Source organism: Strigops habroptila, chromosome 12 (assembly GCF_004027225.2).
Source record: "Strigops habroptila isolate Jane chromosome 12, bStrHab1.2.pri, whole genome shotgun sequence".
In the NCBI taxonomy this organism is placed as follows: domain Eukaryota; kingdom Metazoa; phylum Chordata; class Aves; order Psittaciformes; family Psittacidae; genus Strigops; species Strigops habroptila.
The window spans coordinates 6,531,278-6,548,512 of NC_044288.2; the positions used below are offsets into that span (position 1 = coordinate 6,531,278).

General features: G+C 44.8%; 1 protein-coding gene across 6 annotated transcripts in view; it reads left to right on the forward strand.

Annotated features, from left to right (window-relative positions):
* CSMD2 (CUB and Sushi multiple domains 2) overlaps positions 1 to 17,235 on the forward strand; it is a 283,054-nt gene that overhangs the window by 40,024 nt on the left and 225,795 nt on the right. For 4 of the 6 annotated variants that reach the window (XM_030504566.2, XM_030504567.2, XM_030504569.2 and 1 more), the window contains one exon: positions 1,282 to 1,394. The exons of 1 other annotated variant lie outside the window; for it this stretch is intronic. In XM_030504566.2, coding sequence (XP_030360426.1) covers positions 1,282 to 1,394 — 113 coding nt within the window. Of the gene's footprint in view, positions 1 to 1,281; positions 1,395 to 11,917; positions 11,997 to 17,235 lie in introns of those variants that run through there. One more of the 6 variants, XM_030504568.2, reaches the window with a different exon arrangement.

Consider the following 17,235-nt stretch of genomic DNA (forward strand, 5'->3'; position numbering starts at 1 on the left):
TGTCCCTGTGATCCAGCTTGAATACTCCTGATCTTGAATGATAGCACACTGCAGGGAGCTCCTTCAGTTAGTGCTGCTCCTGAGGTTTTGTGGAAGTCTGATTTTTAGGGATTGCATGGGTATTTTTGTCCTTGATAATAGCAGGCAAGAATCTATGATGAGATTGCTTTAAAACAAATGTACCTTATGTAAATCTATTATCTAAGTCACCTCAGCCAAGTGTACGGAGAAGGCTTCTCAGTTATAGAAATGTAATTGCCTGAGAAATGTACATCAGCTGCTCCTGAGCTGTGCCAGTGCAGCACTTGGGGACATCGTATTGGAGATCTAATAATGCCAGTTTAAAATCACTACTAAACAGACCTCTGCAATAAAATGCAGTTGTCATTTAGCTGTAAGCCCGCAAGGAAAGCGGGTGGGAGGGGAGACCCCATGGCTGTGGGTTTCTGCAGTGCTGTCTTTGGTCTGTTCACCTCCCTTGTCCCTTTTCCATACAGTTCTCTCTACTCTGGTGGGCACTTGTCTCTGTTCTAGGCAGTTCCTGCAGCACTTCCGTCATATCATCTTGTGCAAATGATTTTGTTTCTCTGGGCTTTGATTTCCTCAGTGAGTAAAGAGGTGTTATCACACAATCTTCCCTGTGATATGTGTTAGATATTAGCATGCAGGATGAAAAGTGCCATCCTTGGGATTGTTCTTGCAGGGGCAGTTGGGTGCAGGCTGCAGAGGATTCCTAGAAACTTCAAGCCTTATCCATGTAAAATTGCAGAGCAAATGCTCTGGAGACAGCCACCTTGATGGGCTTTAGTTAACTGGTAACATCAGTTTTCTGCCTGTTCTTATGCTATTCCAGTTTGTGTTCAATTTAATGTACCTTGTGTAATGCTTTGGGCCCTTATCTGATGTTTCTACTCCAAGGTTCTCAGAACGTGTTAAAAGCATTATGGAATAATCTCTTGGGCTTGCTCAGCAACCTTAAATATTGCTCCTATTTCATGGATGGGGAGTGTTACTCTGAAGGGCTGGAGTGTGAAGCAGATAGACAGTTTAAAATCTGATCAATGTGGAAATACATCAGTAGTTATTCCTGTAAACCAGAAGGTGTTAAAAGCCCGGGGTGGGTTTTCCATCACTTGCTGAGCAGCTCCTAAATTGAAGCTGTACCAGGCTGTGCTCTGTAGCTCTGAACCTCCCTGCGTCAGGCCGTGCTGCCTTGGCCAGTGGCAGATCTGTTAGCAAGGGCAGAGTGGTGAGTGTAACCTTCCTCTTGGTTTCTTGCAGGTTAACGGGTTTCCAGCTGCCTGCTCCCATTGTGAGTACAGGGGTTGTGCTGTCCTTGTGGCTTGTGAGTGATTACGCGGTCAGTGCTCAAGGCTTCCAGGCAAACTATGAAGGTAAGTCTGCCCAGTTCAGTGCTTGTCTTGAGTTTTATCTGCATTTGGCTTATGGCAGGATGGAAAACTGAGGTGCGGAGTTTATAGCAGGATATATACATACGCAGACACTGAGTCCAAGAGAGGAGTGCCTGGTTCTTGTATGGTTGGATCCATTTTTTTGGAATTCAAATTGCTGATTCCCTCCCAGTGTAACCTTTCCTCTCAGCATGTGCTGTCCAAACACCTTTCAAAGCTTACTCTCCCACCAAAGCTAGGATGCCTGGGAAGGGAGGGGAATGTGGGATTTGACAGTGAAATCTGTTAATAGCAAGCATGGTGCCCTGGGTAGCCACTGGGATTTACAGCTGAGACAGTGGAGAGACAGAGCAGTGCAGAGGATGCTCAGATTAGTGCATTTTACCTTTACATTCTCTTTGTGTAGTTGTTGTTATTCTTTCCCCTGCACCTTCCTCCCCATGTACTTTAATTCATCTCCTGCGTTTCTTGTCATAAATGATGTCCAGTGTTTGGTGGTTGTGGAGGTAATGTGAAGGCTTCGTAGCTTCTGAGGATCTTGGACAGTGGAATCATCAGATACTGAAAAAACTGTTCATAGTAGGAGGCAGGTTGTGATTGTGCTATGACCTGGTACTGCTGTGTGAATGACAGAATAACCATGTTAAAATTCGAGCTATATTTATGTTGATTATTGAACCTAGAATGTTGTTTGTATCTTCAGAAATGTTTTTCTTTGGAATCCTTAGAACTTCTCAGCCTCAATGATAGTTCCTGGTGATGAGTCCTACTGGCCAGTTACCCAACACGTGAAACCAAGCAGATGTGTTCATTCAGGTGCTGTTGTAGCCTCTGCACTTGACAGTTGTTCAAGGTGGTTGTGTTTAAATCCCCTCTAATTCCTGATTAAAACCTTTGCTCTGCCTTGAGGCAGCGGAGGCGCTAAGATGTGTTTATTAGTCTTGAAGTGATGGGTGTGTTACGGGTGTTCAAGTCCATGTTCTGTGTGTTGCCAGGGTAAGTGCCTGCTGGGGCTGCTGGTGGTGTGTGGGGTGGTCAGGCCAGGGGACCGCAGCAGTGCAGGAATGAAGGGCTTATCCTGTTGTCCGTTTGCAGAATCTCTGCTAGAACACATGTCAATCTGTGTCTACTGTTGCTCTCAAATAGTGTGATAGAGGACATTTGATCTTTAAGGTCCCTTCCAACACTAGCTGTTCTATGAGTCTACAATTCTATGTAGCTGTTTTTGTACTTTCTTGACATTTAGAGTTCATTTTTTGGCATTTACACACAGTTACTTGTACACTTTTTCATGTTTTTCTTTATTATCTTGATGCAGCAGGTAATCTTGTACAAAGGCTTGTTCCAGAGCTGCCCTTTAGTCACAGATATTTTAAATTATCTGAAGTTTATTTGACTGGTGATTTGGAGGCTTTAAAGCAGGTAACTGAGTGCATCTCCAGGGGAAAAAAGAAATGGACTTAAAACTTAACCTGAGGCACTGAGTGTCACAGAGCACACGTGTAAATGAAAGCTTCATTGTGAGGGAGGGAGAGGGGCAGTTTGCTGAAAGTGCTGCCCTGAACCTGCCTCAAAACAAGCTCCTTGCTCTTTAGATTGTTAACTAAGACTAAAGGAGGAGATAACTGTGGTTTTGATCAAAGGGCCGTGCTGCTCCTCTAATGCTGTTTCAGTTCGTTGGCAATCTCTGACTCGGTGAATAGCTTGTGATTCGATAATTCATGTTTAAAGACAGAACAATGCATCAGAGCCCTTGCAGTAAATGGATCCTTTGTGATCTGCTATCAAAGTATGTTCATTTTTCTTCTCCTCCCTTTAAGCAATCGTTGGGAAATGCACCGAAAGGAACAGAATTTTAAAATTGGAACAAAAGATGTCAGGAACTTTTTTACAGGAGGACAGGAAGAACGTGTGTAGTTGGAGGCATCAAAGTGACACAAACCCATTGTGCTCACGCTGTCTGCTCTACCCTGACCCGCTGGGAAATACAGAAATGGAGGTTGCCTTTATCTGAGTTAATATCTTGCTGGCTTATCTCGTTGGTGTGATGCCTGCATGATAAGATCTCTTACAAGCAATTGCTTGAAAACAACACAGACGTCTCTGCTCATACCTGTGGATGTGTTTCTTCATTTCTGGTTCATTCAGGAGACACAGTTCAGCTCCACATTCACTGGCTGAACAAGGGAGAGCTCGAGTGCGGTGCTGGCGGGATCTATTAAGTAACAATTCCACTCTGGGAAGTCAGAAGTGCCTTAAGAGCAGCCAGATGCAGAGTGGGGCTTGGAAAGTCTGCAAAGCCTTTTCTCAAGCCCCAGGTGAGGCAAGTGCCAGCAGTGGAATTTGACGAGCAGCCAGCTCGGGGCTGCTGTGCTGTGATGCTTCCTTCTTGACCTCATGGTTTTCTGACTCCATTGTGTGTTATTGTGCCTGGCTGCTGGATCTTCCTTAATCCTCTTTTCCTCGTCATCTGATTTCCTCATCTTTCTTCATTTAGTTTTTAGTGTGTTGCCAGCTTGTTTCTGTCTGTTTTCATTGTCTGTTTCCTCATCTTCTCCAGTGTCTTACTGTTTGTTGTCATTTTTCTCTAGATTCCAAATATTGTTTCAGAGCTCAGTAAACAGCAGGGATTTAAAAGTCATTCTTTTGCTCTGGAAGAGAGTATTGAGAGCAAACAGAAAGGCTGGGGATGCCGCATCTCTGGGTTTAAGGCATCAGATCACAGGGTGACAGCTTCAGATCTGGCTTTTCTTCCCAGCTGTGGCACAGATGTTCTGCATGATCTCACCTTGGTTATGTAGTCTGGGTTCCCAGCTTCCAAGTTGCGAGACAAGGGCAGAATGGGTCAATTCATGAATGCATGTCCCGCATTCAGGAGCTGCTGTGTGGCATTGGGAACATGGGAAAACCCAGTGATGTCACAGTTTGAGAGGAGGCACAATTAGATCAGCACCAACACCTGTCATTAAGTGCATGATTTGGGAAGAGAAATGGGGGTGACCATTTCAGTATGACTGGGAATGAGAAATGGTCAGCTTTTGCTGAATTAAACCTGGAAAAATTTGTTCCATTTAAATACAGTGCTTTGATCTGAAGGTGATGCTTTTACTTAAGAGATTCTTCTACTAAAAAGAAGCAGTTTTTATGAAGCTCAATTTCAGAATGTATCATTTAGAAAATACCAAAGTGCTTTCATGCTTTTAGCATTGTTAAATTTGTATTTTCCCTGTTGAAGTGTCCTTTGAATTCAGCCTGATTTCACAATTAGCCATGTTCACCCTCAGACTCTGGGATTACTTCCTTTTTTTATGACTAAATGGTGGTTCTCCAAGCCCCTGAACACCGAACCAGCTGCTGTGGAGTGTTTCATTTGCTCTGCAGGAGAGACAGCTATAAATAATCCAAGTTAGAATTTTACTGGCACGTGAATCTCGACAGTCTCATCTTGTGAAAAGTATTCCTGAAGATTTAATGACCAAAAATGACCAGTGCTCCCATTTATTGCTTCCCCGGAAGATGGAGGAAGGCACATGCCCAGACTACAGTGTGAAATTAATTGCAATCACTGCTGCCACACACCTGATGAATACATCGCAAGTTGACATTTAAAACAAATTGGGCAAGTCTTTTACAATAAGAGGAAAATTGATATAAATTCCACCTCATTTCCTCAATAATGCTAATAACAGTTCCTGATGAATAGCGGGTGGGGTTTTTAGTTTACTAATGTAGATATAAAATAAAATTACATTACTGTTTATAAACCATTACCTCCTGGCTGCCTTGTTAGCCCTGAGGGTAGGAAAAATAGAAAGGGATTTAAGGAAGGATCCCCGAACCTGCTCTTTATCATACCTGACTAGAGAGCAGTGCTGTAAAGCACTTGAGGCTCATGAGCCTAATGGAGCTTTATGCTTTTCCAGGCTGCTCAGATCCTTCTTGCAGAGACTCTCTGAGCATTCATCAAGCACTAAGCAAGCAGTCAGGGCTGGAGTTTTTCTGTATCCCAAGGGGTAGAGATGAGGTTTCCTTTGTTTGCTATCCAGATGTTTTCTTCAAGCAGTGCAGAAGTCTGGAGGAGGCACAGGGCTCTCACTTGAGACTGGTCCTGCTGTGGCTAGACCAGTGTTGTCCAGTGGATTTCTGGTAGGAACAGGAACGAATTGGATTCCCACTTCAGCTTCGTCCCTGTCCTGTTATGTTATCATAGAATCCCAGAGGGGTTTGAGTGGGAATGGAGCTTAAAGTTCATCCAGTTCCAACCCCCTGCCACAGGCAGGGACACCTTCCACTAGAGCAGGTTGCTCCAAGCCCCTGTGTCCAGCCTGGCCTTGGACACTGCCAGGGTTCTCAGTCAGTTTTGCACTGTGCCTCAGTTTCTCTTTCTCAAATAGGATTATATTTTCATTCATGATGTTAGGGTTCTAACAAGAAAAGTGCTATATGAAAGCAGAGGGATGTGATAACGTTGACTACTTCAGGAGTCCTCATCTGTGTACCTTGTAGAGTTTTAATGTTAAATTTTTTTTCTCCAAAAGCAAAGTTTAGTCAGAAACCCCTGGAGAGAACTGGGGCATTTTGGCCTCTGGACTCCATTGTTGCATTACCCAGCAGTGCTTCTGCAGCAAGATTTAGCAGTAGGTGAAAATTTTCCTCCCCAAGACATTGTGTTTGATTACAGCTGCAGCAAATTTGATAGCTGCAAACACTAAGTGCCTGATTGAAAAGAAACAATTATGCCTAGAAGAACACTGCTTATTTTAAGAAATTAGAAGCGTTTAAATACAGAGGGAAACAGCCCCAAGTAAATGGTGCTGTTTTCCTTCATAATAAATACCCTGCTCTTTCTCAAGCACAAATATCTCATTCTTTAGAAGGGTGTTTGTTGAGTTGGGCATACATATTTAGAAAATACAATTAAAAACTGGTTCCTGTCCCTTTTTGACCACTCATTTTGCCAAACCCAAATGAGGTTTCCTGACTGTGCAAAGTGATAAGACAGAGCAGCCAGAGTTGTGAAACTGCTTCATTTCTGTTTTCCCATCTGTCACTTGACTTTACAGTAGCAGTTGCCCCGTTGGTGGAAGCCCCATTGATCAGTTGGAGTTCTCTCTGTCTTTGGAAACAGAGTAGGCAAGATTTTTGTAAAAGCAGATGATAACTCTCCACATCAGCTTCTGGTGATGATAAAGACCAACACTGTCCTTGGGAGGGGGAAATGGGCATTCCCCAAGGCCTTGGGCAGTGTACAATTTTTGGAAATCCTCTGGTAAATTGGGAAATAGTGATCCTGTTTTTCAAAGACCAAAGTGGAGGAATTTGGAAGCACAAATCCTTTGTCTTTTGAAAATGACTCTTCAGTATAAAACTCTGGTTGCCAGAGAGTATTGACTCTTCAACAGCTACTTTTGCTTTGGTCTGCTTAGTATTGGGCATGCTGAGTGGGTAATACAAAGCCTTCAAGGACTGTGCAATTCCTTTTAGGACTTTTTTGTTTTAATAGCTATAGCTCTTTACCTCCCATTCACTCAACTGCTGCTGCAGGTTTTTGCCATTTCATCCTTATCTGCTGTGCTTAATGTACCTTGTTTTAGTGGCTTTTTGTTCTTTGTTTACTATCCCTCCTAATTTTAGTATCGGTTGTGACCTGGGAAGGATGTAGCTTTGTCTCCCTCAGGCTGATCTCTCCCTCCTCCTCCTGCATCTCACAAGCTTTAGGGTCATGCTGGAGTCAGTGCTTGGAGGGGAGATGTCCCTGGGAAATCCCGGGATGCTGGTGGGAGGTAGGATGGTGAGTCAGCAGAGGGCACTGAGTCAGTAGTGAATCTAATGGCATGGCATATTTCCTTGGAAAAGAGTAAGGAAAATTCACCTTGGGGTTAGGAGTGCAGCTGCAATCAGTGCTGGTTTGCTTCTGTGGGCGCTTTCTTAAGTGTCAGGCTCACAATGTGAGTGGCTTGGAGCTTGTGAATATTAAAGGCCGTGTACCAAACTTAAGGCACTAAATACAAAACGAGCCTACCAGCCTGATGGTGTCTTCCCGTTTAGACAGTGTTTATTGGTTTAAAATTTCTGAGTTTCAGCTGGAGAATACTGTGCTCTTTCTGGGCTGGAGCAGTATTGGACTGCACTGTTTGACATCCTGCTTCAGTGGTGGTTGTAACTGGTGAAATGATTCCTAACTACATAACTGGCGAGAGGTCCATGCTCAATCCACCCTCTGACTTTTCATTATTAGAGAGCTGTGCTCAGGAATTAAAGCCTTGATTAAAAAAAACCAAACCTTGTAGCCCTCACAGTTTGTGGTGATGAAGCTGTGGAGAGGAACAGCATGGGAAGGCATGAAGGCATTCTGAAAACGTGCTGATGGAATTAGTTGTGTTGAATTGATGATAAAAATACTAATGTGAAGGTTTCTGTGCTCATTACGTATTATTCTTTTTATAGTTAATTTGTTCAAAGTATAATGAATTAAAGTTAATGGAAAACTTCCCATCTGTTGTATTGTAGAACTGCAGAACCTAAAGATCCTCCTGAAGAGTGTAAATCCTGATTGTTGTGAATTATATGGAGTGCTGTAAAGAGAAATTGCCCATATTTTTGTATGCAGGCCCACCATATGGAGAAGCAGTGAAATAGCAGAGGATGGTAGCAGATGACCCAGGAGCTCTTATCTAATCCTATGTACCAAGAATTGGTTTATTAGTTTACTTTGCTGCAGTAACTTGCTTGGAGCATTCAAACCAGCCAAAGAGATCCTAAATTAGCTGTGCTGGCCTCATGCACTTCTTAATAATACTTATAGGCACTGGATCTTATCCTTGGTGTTTTAAATCCTTCCTTGGCTAGTGGAAGGTGTCCCTGCCCGTGGCAGGGGGTTGGAAGTGGATGAGCCTTCAGGTCATTTCCAACCTTAACCAGCCTGTGATTCTATGATTCTGTATCTTAAGGAGGTTTATGGATGAGTTGGCTGGTTTTGAGTCACATCGCTGTTTCCAAATGGCTGTAGAAGAACTGATTGTTCTAGAAACAAAGCAACAACTCCACAGGTCATGTTTGAATGTTGATATTCTGATGTCTGCAATGTCCCCATCCATTTTAATACCTGGGGATTACAGAAAGCATGATTGATCATAATGAACATCAGGCTTGAAAGAAAGGATAGGAACAAAAACTAGGTGTTATCCCTCTTGTTGTCACTGCTGCCTGTCAAGTAGCAGCAAACCTGGAGGGAAGCAGAAGGAGCTGGAGCCTTGCTGGGAAGGAAGGCAGTGATGCAGTGACACCGTGTGATGATGAACAGCTCACGGGTACCAGAGCCCTGCAGCGGTTCCGCTCCTGCTCCTCTGCTGGTGTGATTTGCTGTAATGGAACGTGGGGAGGAGGAGGATGCTGTGCCCTGCTGTGTTCACTGCTCTCCTTTGAGGGTTCCTAACACCGCGCTTCCAAATGTGCATGCCAAAGCACGCAGCTATTCAGGCAGCATGGCCTGTTTTAATTTGCTGCTTGTTTGCAAGGTGTTACTCTTTGGACTACCTGATAAACTTAAGCTACCAAATGAGCAGTAGGGCAGTGCAGTGTTGTCAATAATATTGAGTGACAGGATTGTTTTACACAGGGTAGCATCTGGAAAAGAAGTAGTTTTATAATTAGATTTAAAGCAATTCTTTGGATTGATTCTGCTTCCCATTAAGTGGTTTCTACCTAATGTAAAAAATTCGGTTGGCAATCGGTTTGCCCATCATATGGCTTCAGAGTTTTTCTTATGGCTGCTCGTTGGAATGTTTCCACAATATCTCAGCTCTGGAGCTGTGTCCCTGTTTGTCATCAGCTGTTTGCGATGTGCAGCTACTGTTTCATTTAATGAACCATATGCATATTGGAAACGAGTGATTTTGCACAGTCAACTGTTCTGTTCAGGCGCGTGTCTGGAGTTGTGGATGCAAACTTGATGAGAGAAATAGTGAAGTATCTGGTAGAAGTTGGTCAGCTGGGCTTTATATCCCAAATTAGCCTGAGTTCCTGCCAGTGCTTCTTGCTACCCATTGCTCCTGGCCTGTGCTAGCGGGTGGAAGAACTGGTGTTGGCTTGTAAACCCTATTTTGCTATTTATTTCCAGTTATCTGTATCTATTTACTCCTTATTGTTCCATATGGGAAACCGTTGTCATGGTCAGAAGCATATTCCAGTCATCAGTGGCACTGCAGCCTTGAAAGGGAAATGAATGGCAAATTGGCATGGCAGTGGTGACTCAGTTATTCTTTACAGCCTTGGCAGGAGCTGGTGTCAGTGCTGCTCAGGCTGATCCTGCAGATGATGGCCAATAAATTTGCTGAAGTAAAATCAAGCAAATAGCCAGGTGTTTGCCCCTCACAGTGTTTATGAGCTCGGTGCTACATCAGGTATCATAAACCAAGTATCTTGGTGAGAAGATGAAGAAATAAACAAATAGCTGTGCTGGCCACTGTGCTTCCCTGGGAAGTGTGGCTGGGGATGCTTGTGCTTGTTTATGAGCAGGACTCTGTAGGTGGGGGGAGTGTGGAGGTGCAAATACCTCCTGGAGCGTGAAGCTGGAACTGGCTCTGCTGCCAGCTGAGGTGCAGTTCAGCTTTGAATAATGAGAGCCCCTGCGGAGTGCTCAAGGTCAAGTACTTGTGTGGCTGTTTGTAGCAGTGGCATAACAAAGCAGCAAGCTCTGGGCCCTGGTGGCACAGCCCACAGAAGCTGTGCCTGAGTGAGGGGAAACACGTGGAAAGCTCCACTTGAATCCCTTGCGTTGTCTGCACCTCATCTGCTGGCCGGGGGCTGTGAGCTCTGATGGACAGCAGTGCCCAGGCCAGACCCTGTCACAGACCCTGTCAACAGGGACAGGCTGGACAGGGCTTAGAGCAACCTGCTCTAGTGGAAGGTGTCCCTGGCCATGGCAGGGGGTTGGAACTGGATGAACTGCAAGGTCCCTTCCAACCCAAACCAGTCCATGACTCTGTGACTCTCAGCTTGTTTAAACTATGCTTGCTCTCATTAGAATGGATCTTCTTGGGGCAGTCACTAATTCCAGGGCGTTGCTGGTGCCGAGCACCCACAAAGCATGTAGGTTTGGGTGGGGGTTCTGGGGGATCTGCTGTAGGTGGGTGATGCCCATGGGAGCAGGAAGGCTGCAGGCTGGGGTTGCATTGGAACGTTTGCCAAAGCTGATCATGCAGCTTCTTGTGGCAGTGCATCATCCCAGCAGCTTGTGGTGGTGATCCTGGAACCTGTGCTGCTTGGTAGGATGTTCTGTACTGTGACAGCCTGGAGCCACTGCACTGTAAATGTCAGGGCAAGTGAGGTGCTGTGGCAGTGTTGGATTAATGTCATGGATACAAGGGCACAGGGTTGGTGGCTGCGGATATGCTGCTCTGAAATCCTCTTGCTGTCTGCGCATGATAATATTCTTCAGACAAGGGGAGCGGAAAAGCTCGTGCTAAAGGCTGGGTTAGTTTGGGATGTCCTTATCCCTCTGAAGCCAGCAGAGTTGGCAGAGAAGCTCCCTGCTTCCCCAGAGGTGGGGGCAGATGCCACCATTCCCATTACAGCTTCAGATTAAAACAACTCCCTGGGGAAGGGGAAGAGTCAACCTTCCTATTCTTGTTCTTTTTAGCTATACAAAGGACTTTTATTACTTAAATGAGCTCCCAGCAAGTTTGCCTTTAATATACCACTAATTGATTTTAAGACTTGAAAGCAGCAAAGCTTTATTAGCATTTGCTGGCTCAGCTGAACTCTCCCCGCATATGAGGGGATGGAGTGAGATATTGACCCATGTTTCTGCAGCACTAAATGAAGTCGAGGGAATATTAAGTCTCATACTGGCTTTTGATTTGCATATGCAAATGAGATCAATCAGTGCAGACACAGGAGAGCAGGAATGGTAATGCTTTGCAAATAGGATCCAGTGTTAAGCATTTAAACATCAAGCGACTCTTGCTCAGCTGCAGTACGGGGACACTTGGCTGTTGAGGAGGTCCCACAGCTACTCCCCTCACAGTGCAGCTCTGATCAGCCTGTTTTAGGGAAGAGCATGTAAAGTAGTGCAGAAAACAGTAAAGAATTGATGAGACTTGAGTATTTTCTCTGCATTTGTGGGATTTGGAAATGGAGCGTCTTTGTGCTTGATGCATTTGCCTCATCTGTTCTTGAGGTGGGTGGCTGGATGTGACTGGACGGGAGAAAGGTGTTAAAAATCAGTATGTGGAAGTCTCAGCACTGTGAGGGTACTTTATGAAGGACTCTCATTGTGGTTCTTCTTTCCAAAAACCTTAATTTTCCTCCCTTCTTGCCCCTTTTTATCTTTCACATATAATAGAGACACATTTCTTTTCAATCAAGGAATCTATTTGCAGCACATATAGTTGTTAGCTGCGTTTGGGTTGGTTTCAGCATACATTTCCATAAAAAGTCACCACTAATGAGCTGTGTGAAAATTGCAGCTTGCTGCCAAGCCAATTTGGTTAAAAGGCTTCAGTCTATCCTCCGGTGCTGTGTGATCCTTACCCATCACAATGGGCTGGAGCAGGTACAACCGTGGCAGCTCTGAGCGGGAAGGTGAGATACTGAGGATAGTGTGGTAGCTCTGAAAACCCCTTGTTGCTGTTAATGCAGCTGCTATTCTCTGGTTTAGTTTTTCTGTCTGCTTATGTTGGCTTCCCAGTTACATCTCCTCAATGGAGCAAGGTTGTGAGAATTCAGAAGGAACTTCTCAAAAGCCATGGAGATTCTTTTTGTAGTTGGAATTGGCTGATATGTCTTCTCATTATGGGCAGTGTTAAGGAGGTTTTGGGGCAGTTTGTCTTACATTTTGACTGCCACTGAAGTTCTGTTGACTTTGACCATCCAAATCCTGGGCTGTCCTTTCGCTCTTTGGAAGGTGTTGTGGTGAGTGATCTGACCTGAACCCCAGTCTCTCATCTCAGCCATTGGCCCATCCCGTGTTCTCTCTGTAGATTGACATTTCCAAGGGTCCCTAGTCACCAGCTGAGCCGCTTTCTGCATTCTTGGTGTCGGGGCTCCTTACTGTACTCTCTATCCATTTGCATTCCAAAAGGTTGTTAGGTTTAATAGTTTTTACTATGCTTTAATTTGCTTTCAGGATGATGTACAGAACTTTGTGCACCTTGGCAAGGGAGGGAGCTATTTTTAACTACAGGTTTTATTATTTTGGCCTTCTGGAGTGACCAGAGGTTTGAATACTACTTCATTCCTGGAGCTGCTGTAGAAATCCACCAGCCTGGAAAACGTTTCTTGTGCCACAGGATTCACAAATGCAATTTTAGAGGTCACTATGTAGTGGTTATAGAATTTATCAGTTTGTTTCTGTGTGTAAAGAAAGGAACAGGGGCTGGTGCTCAGCTGCAGAGATGAGCTTGTGCCTGTCTGGCACCAGCTGGGGCTCCTGCAAGAATCCTCATCATCTTAAACTGCTTTCCGTGGGCCAGATTTCTTTCTTTAGTGGGATATGTGTTTGAGCGTCTGCATCTTAATTTAGGCACATAGATAAATCTTCCACCTGGTACACAGATCAGAGATGCTTAGGAAGTTGTGTGTGTGGATTGCTGAAAATACAGACTAAAGCTGTATATGTGCAGCAGTTTAGGTGGGAAGAATGAGCTTTAAACTCCAGTTTCCCCATCAGTAGGAGGCTAGTTGACTTTTCTGTAGGCAAAGCAGCTACAGCAGGAAAAGAGGAGGTGGTTTGCCTGACCAGCATTGCTTTTTGTGGCTTGCTGTGAACTGGACTTACTGCTCGTAGCAGTGCTGGCTGGGAAATAGCAGTTTGCAGAGACATGGAAAGGATGCTTCTGGCTGTGTAACAGAAAACCTATCCCCCAAAATCCTCTGACATGCTGATTGGATCTAAGTTCCTGCGAGACATCTCCTCTCAATTTGTTCAAATCCGCCTAGCCTGGATAGTAATTCCTTCCCCTTTTCTTTACCCCGTGGTATTTCTTTCCACTTTTGAGATTAAAATGTCATCTGTCCAAGTAGAACCTGACTATAAGTAACTTCCAAGCAGTTTGCTGGGGCTCGCCTTACTGGAAGAGTCCTGCTTCAGCTCTTGCTTCAGCTTTGAATTGCTGATGGTTCCTTGGGAGAGAAGTAAAAGTGGAAGGACTCTGGGCTCCTCTTCAGGCCGTGGGGCCACAGGAAGGATTTCATGGTGGAGAAGGACAGAGCATTCTCTCTTTCTGGGTGTATGTAGACCTGAACTATGTTAGGTAGAAAGCATTGTGTTTTGGATGAGAGACTGGTCCGAGGCAAGGAGCTCAGTGTTCAGGTCACTCGTACCCTGACACTGAGTAGGAATGGGTTGATCGTTAGCTTTGTACATCTCTCCTGTGTGCACAGAACTTGTGGACTGTGTGGTGTCATACTGGTGTGTCTGGTGCATCTTAAGAGCTCTTTAAACACTGGTCCTGTCCCCTGAGGAACAAGGCAGGGTTCTCCTAGTGCTCAGTCACCTCTGTTACTCTTTGGAAAGCAGAGGAGTTGTTGAGGGCTAAAGCAGATGCTACGAGAAAGGCCTGTATCTATTAGACTACACAATTAATGCATCTTCAGGAAAGCTTGAAGAACAAAAGGCTACTACTCTGTGCAGCACACCTTTTGGGTTAGGGGTTTGATCAGCTCAAGGAGAGCGAATCTTATCTTCATTCAAATTAAACAAGTATGTAATTAACTTTATCTCTGCTTCCAGAAGCAAGTGCACATGCTACGTGGTGATCTGTGTCTCTGATTACCATGCGTTCTCACCTTGAATAATGTTTTAATGAAGAAAGCAGTATGATTAGCTGTCAGGCATTTAAGCTGTAAAAAACCAAAGCAAGCCCCTCCTTTAAAACATATCCCTTCTTGCAGGCTGAGTTCCACTGAAATCTGTGATTTTAAAACCATAGGACTTCTCACAGCTCTATGGGGCTGGAAGGATGGAAGCTGCTCTTCAGTTGAGCATGTTGGTTACTGCAGTTGAGGCACTCAGGATTCAGTCTGGAAAACTGAACATAGGTTAAAGGAAAGTAAAGTTGTTGTGTCTGTGATGCACATGAAGCATCAATGTGGCAAAAAGCCCTTTGCTGTACTGCTCTGCTTTAATCTCTGACTTCCTCAGATGGAGTTTCGTTCGTGAGTCCTCAAAGCATGGTCAGCCACAGGCCGATGCGGCTAACACTGGCAAAGCTACATGCATTGAAGGATGCTGGGCAATGATTTTGGGTTTTGCCTGTAAGTGCTCTTTCTCAGCCCTGTGAGGGCTCTGCAGCAGCTGCAGTGGTTCATGGGCTGACCCCTCTCTTCTCTTGTACTAGTTTTTCTGGCTGTCGACTGAAACTGAGGTGTCTTGAATTGCACTGTACCGAAGCATGCAGATACGAGCAATGCTGAGACTGGTTCAGCTTCCCATATAGAACCAGAAAGGGTGCATGTGGATGTGTGCATGGGGAAGAAGGTTTTTTTTTCTCCTCCTGACTTAATATTTTCTTCATGTCCTAAGTATCAACTGCCTTTACAATTCCTGCTATTCATTACCGTATCTAAAACGTGGGGAAGGGAAAGGGTGTTTACTTGAATGTGCTCGCAGCTCGTGTGCCTGGAGAGTGCCACAGACAGATCTGTGAGGCCGAGCAAAAGCCGCGATGCCTCATTGAGAGTGTGAGCTGCTGCTGTGTGAGGAGACTATTGATAACGGTTTCAGGGAGGTGGCAGGAAGCAGCGCCTGTGTAACACTGTCAATATCTAGGTGAAAATGTACTTTTACATGGATGTGTGCTTTGCTGACCGGATCAGAGATGATTCAGTGCTCAGGGTGGTTGGGGCTGCGTTCGGGGAGCCTCGGAGCACGGAACCAGAGCAGACAGCACAAATTGGTTCTTTCTCCAAGTATTAGGAACAGCAGGATGAAATGCTGCTTGAAGAGCGGGGGAGAACCGGGGGGAGGAGGGAGTGTCACTGTCTGAGGTGGTTGTTATCACTCTGATTATTACAGGCTGATGTGTCTGGAGATGAAATGGCTGGAGCATTATCCTCTGGTTTTTATCAGCCATCGCTTCAGCAGCAGCTCGGGAGGGGAAGGTCACTATGGCTCAATGCTCGAGTCTTCCATATAAGCCCCATCGTGTTATTAGAGAGGAAAAACGATTCTTCAAGCACAGGAAGGCTCAGTGATATTATTATTATTCATAAAAGTAGGGCCTGTCAATCAGTAATCCCTGAAATGTAGAGCAAACTAAATAGGACGTGGCTTGGGTTCACCTTATGGAAGTACTGATAGTCTGACCCGTGTTCCTCTGTAGCTAGGCTGTACTGAGCCTGGGAAGTGTGGTCTTTCTCTAGATGATAGTACAGCCGGAGATAAAACAACAGGCAATCCAGCAATTAAAATGAAATGGAAAAGCTGACCTGAACATACCACAGATTAAAATATTTAGGGAAAATCATTCCAGCTGCTTCTTGTGCCCGGTAACTCTGGTCAGTGAGAAATAGTTCTGGTGGAGAAAACTCACAGAAAATAGTGAAATTTGATGTGAGTAGTTTGCCCTCCCCAATTTTATATGGAGAACTGCACCAGGTTCCAATTTGTTCCTGAAAATTGGCTTTTACACTTTCTCTTTTGTACTGGGAGTATTTAATCCCTAATGACCGTCTACTCGTTCTGCATTCCTGTTGCAAAAACTTTAATTACTTAATGGTGCTTAAGTATCAGATACATTGGTCTGATATGACCAATGCCCACTTGGAAGGAATGAAACTGAACATCTCTTAGAATCGGTTCAGGTTCTGATATAAAGTGTGGTAAATCTTTTGTCCAGACTGACTGTTGCAGGTCAAAATGGATGATCGCAGTTGAAGCTCCTGATGCGCATCGCTGCAGCCCCAGCCCGGTGCTGTAACATGCTGTATAAATGTCATTGTAAGAGAAATAATTTAGTTTGTAAGAGTTAAGTGTCTGACCTTTATTTTATGCAATAGATTGAAAGCAAAATGCGTTATATATGGCATTTATTTCCTTAAGTAAATTTTTATTAGCTGTCTAGGATCCCCATCATAAAATTCCTCATGTTCTTTTAGCTTGGTTTCCGAAAGACACAAGGAATGCAGTTATGCCCTCTGTGTGTAGACTAACAGTTTTTTAAACCGGTACTTCGACTAAGTTTAGTAAGGATTAAGTGATGTAAAAGGTAAGTCATGTCCTGTGAGTTTTACATTAAAAACAACAATGCTCAGAACAACGCCACAGCCACGAGCAGTTTGGAAAGATGAAGCTTTCCTAACTAAACCAGTAGTAAAATAGACCTGCCAGTGTCTGAAAGCCCAGCTTCTTGTGCTGCTATCCTGAGGCTGGACAATCAGAGGAGAAAAGAAACCAACCTTGGAAGGAAAATAACCTGCAACCCAAACCCCAAAACCCCCAAACAAGCCCACTGAAAAGCAATTTCTGATTATTCGATCTTTTTCTCATTTGCCCTGTACAGGGGCCTGTCGGGACAAGGGGAATGGCTTTAACCTGCCAGAGGGGAGATTGAGATGAGCTCTTAGGCAGAAGCTCTTCCCTGGGAGGGTGCTGAGGCGCTGGCACAGACTTTTCCCAGAGAAGCTGTGGCTGCCCCATCCCTGGCAGTGTTCAAGGCCAGGTTGGACACAGGGGCTTGGAGCAACCTGCTCTAGTGGAAGGTGTCCCTGCCTGTGGCAGGGGTTGAACTGGATGAGCTTTAAGGTCCCTTCCAACCCAAACCAGCCTGGGATTCTGTGACTGGTCAGGATCCATGATCTTCCATGGCTGGAAGGCTGCTGC